The sequence below is a fragment of the Volvox carteri genome (genome assembly GCF_000143455.1).
Source record: "Volvox carteri f. nagariensis unplaced genomic scaffold VOLCAscaffold_1, whole genome shotgun sequence".
Lineage (NCBI taxonomy): Eukaryota > Viridiplantae > Chlorophyta > Chlorophyceae > Chlamydomonadales > Volvocaceae > Volvox > Volvox carteri.
The window spans coordinates 4942479-4943983 of NW_003307545.1; the positions used below are offsets into that span (position 1 = coordinate 4942479).

A 1505-nucleotide genomic window follows, 5' to 3' on the forward strand; every position below is an offset into this window, starting at 1 on the left:
GGGGGGTTGGGGAGATTGTAACGCCGTACGAGTTGACTGCGTTGCCGCCTCCCCCCCTCGATCCCCACGTTCCCCCAACTAACACTTAACTAACTCTTCCAACACGATACCTCCCCCCTTTCCTCGTGTCGCCCACATACTTGGATGGTCACCCAACACCTTACTGCGCTACACACACATACAGACAGACAGACCTGCAACCTTGACTTTGCGGATCTTCGCTTTTGTTCGTTAGGGTCAAACTTTGACGAGTAGGTCTCCGGCGCTGCCTGAGTCCCGCGAGGAGGGGGGAGGGGGGTCGCAGTGGGAGAGCGCACATGAGCGAGAAGAGTGAGTGAGTGAGTGAGTGAGTGAGCGAATGAGTGAGTGAGTGAGCGAGCGAGTGATTGAGTGAGCGAGCGAGCGAGTGATTGAGTGAGCGAGCGAGCGAGTGATTGATTGATTGGGTGATTGAGTGATTGAGTGATTGATTGATTGGGTGAGTGAGTGCGTGAGTGCGTGTGTGAGTGAGCGAGAGTGAGTGAGTGAGTGAGTGAGCGAGCGAGCGAGTGATTGATTGATTGAGTGAGCGAGCGATTGAGTGAGTGAGTGAGTGAGTGAGTGCGCGAGCGAGTGAGTGAGTGAGTGAGCGAGTGATTGATTGATTGATTGGTTGAGTGATTGGTTGAGTGAGCGAGCGAGTCAGTGAGCGGGCGAGCGAGCGAGTGAGTAATTGAGTGAGCGAGTGAGCGAGTGAGCGAGTGAGTGATTGAGTGATCGAGTGATCGAGTGATCGAGTGATTGAGTGAGCGAGCGAGTGAGTGAGTGAATGAGTGAGCGAGCGAGCGAGTGAGTGAGTGAGCGAGCGATTGATTGATTGGGTGAGTGAGTGCGTGAGTGCGTGTGTGAGTGAGCGAGCGAGCGAGCGAGCGAGCGATTGAGTGAGCGAGCGAGTGATTGATTGATTGAGTGAGCGAGCGATTGAGTGAGTGAGTGAGTGAGTGAGTGCGCGAGCGAGTGAGTGAGTGAGTGAGCGAGTGATTGATTGATTGATTGGTTGAGTGATTGGTTGAGTGAGCGAGCGAGTCAGTGAGCGGGCGAGCGAGCGAGTGAGTAATTGAGTGAGCGAGTGAGCGAGCGAGTGAGTGATTGATTGAGTGATTGAGTGAGCGAGTGAGCGAGTGAGTGATTGAGTGAGTGAATGAGTGAGTGAGCGAGCGAGCGAGTGAGTGAGCGAGCGAGCGAGTGAGTGAGCGAGCGAGCGAGTGAGTGAGCGAGCGAGTGATTGAGTGATTGAGTGAGTGATTGAGTGAGTGAGCGAGTGAGTGAGCCGTGAGTGAGCGAGTGAGTGAGCGAGTGGGTGAGCCGTGAGTGAGCGAGTGAGTTGTGTATTGCGAGGACCAACCGGTGACCGGAGTGGCCCTGCAGACAAGCCCCCTGTAACCTCAACACCCTAAAACCCCTAGTCCCCTCCCCCTCCCCCTCTACCCCCTCCCCCTCTGCTCCCCCTCACCCTGAGCATCTCA

The 1505-nt window shown here is 55.5% G+C and overlaps 1 protein-coding gene across 1 annotated transcript in view; it reads right to left on the minus strand.

The window, feature by feature from the left end:
- Nucleotides 1-1505, minus strand: part of VOLCADRAFT_120244 (uncharacterized protein) — a gene marked incomplete at its 5' end in the record, with an annotated part of 17591 nt that overhangs the window by 968 nt on the left and 15118 nt on the right. Inside the window, one exon of the mRNA XM_002946233.1 lies at nt 195-269. Within this exon, the coding sequence (XP_002946279.1) occupies nt 195-269 (75 nt within the window). The remainder of the gene's footprint in view (nt 1-194; nt 270-1505) is intronic.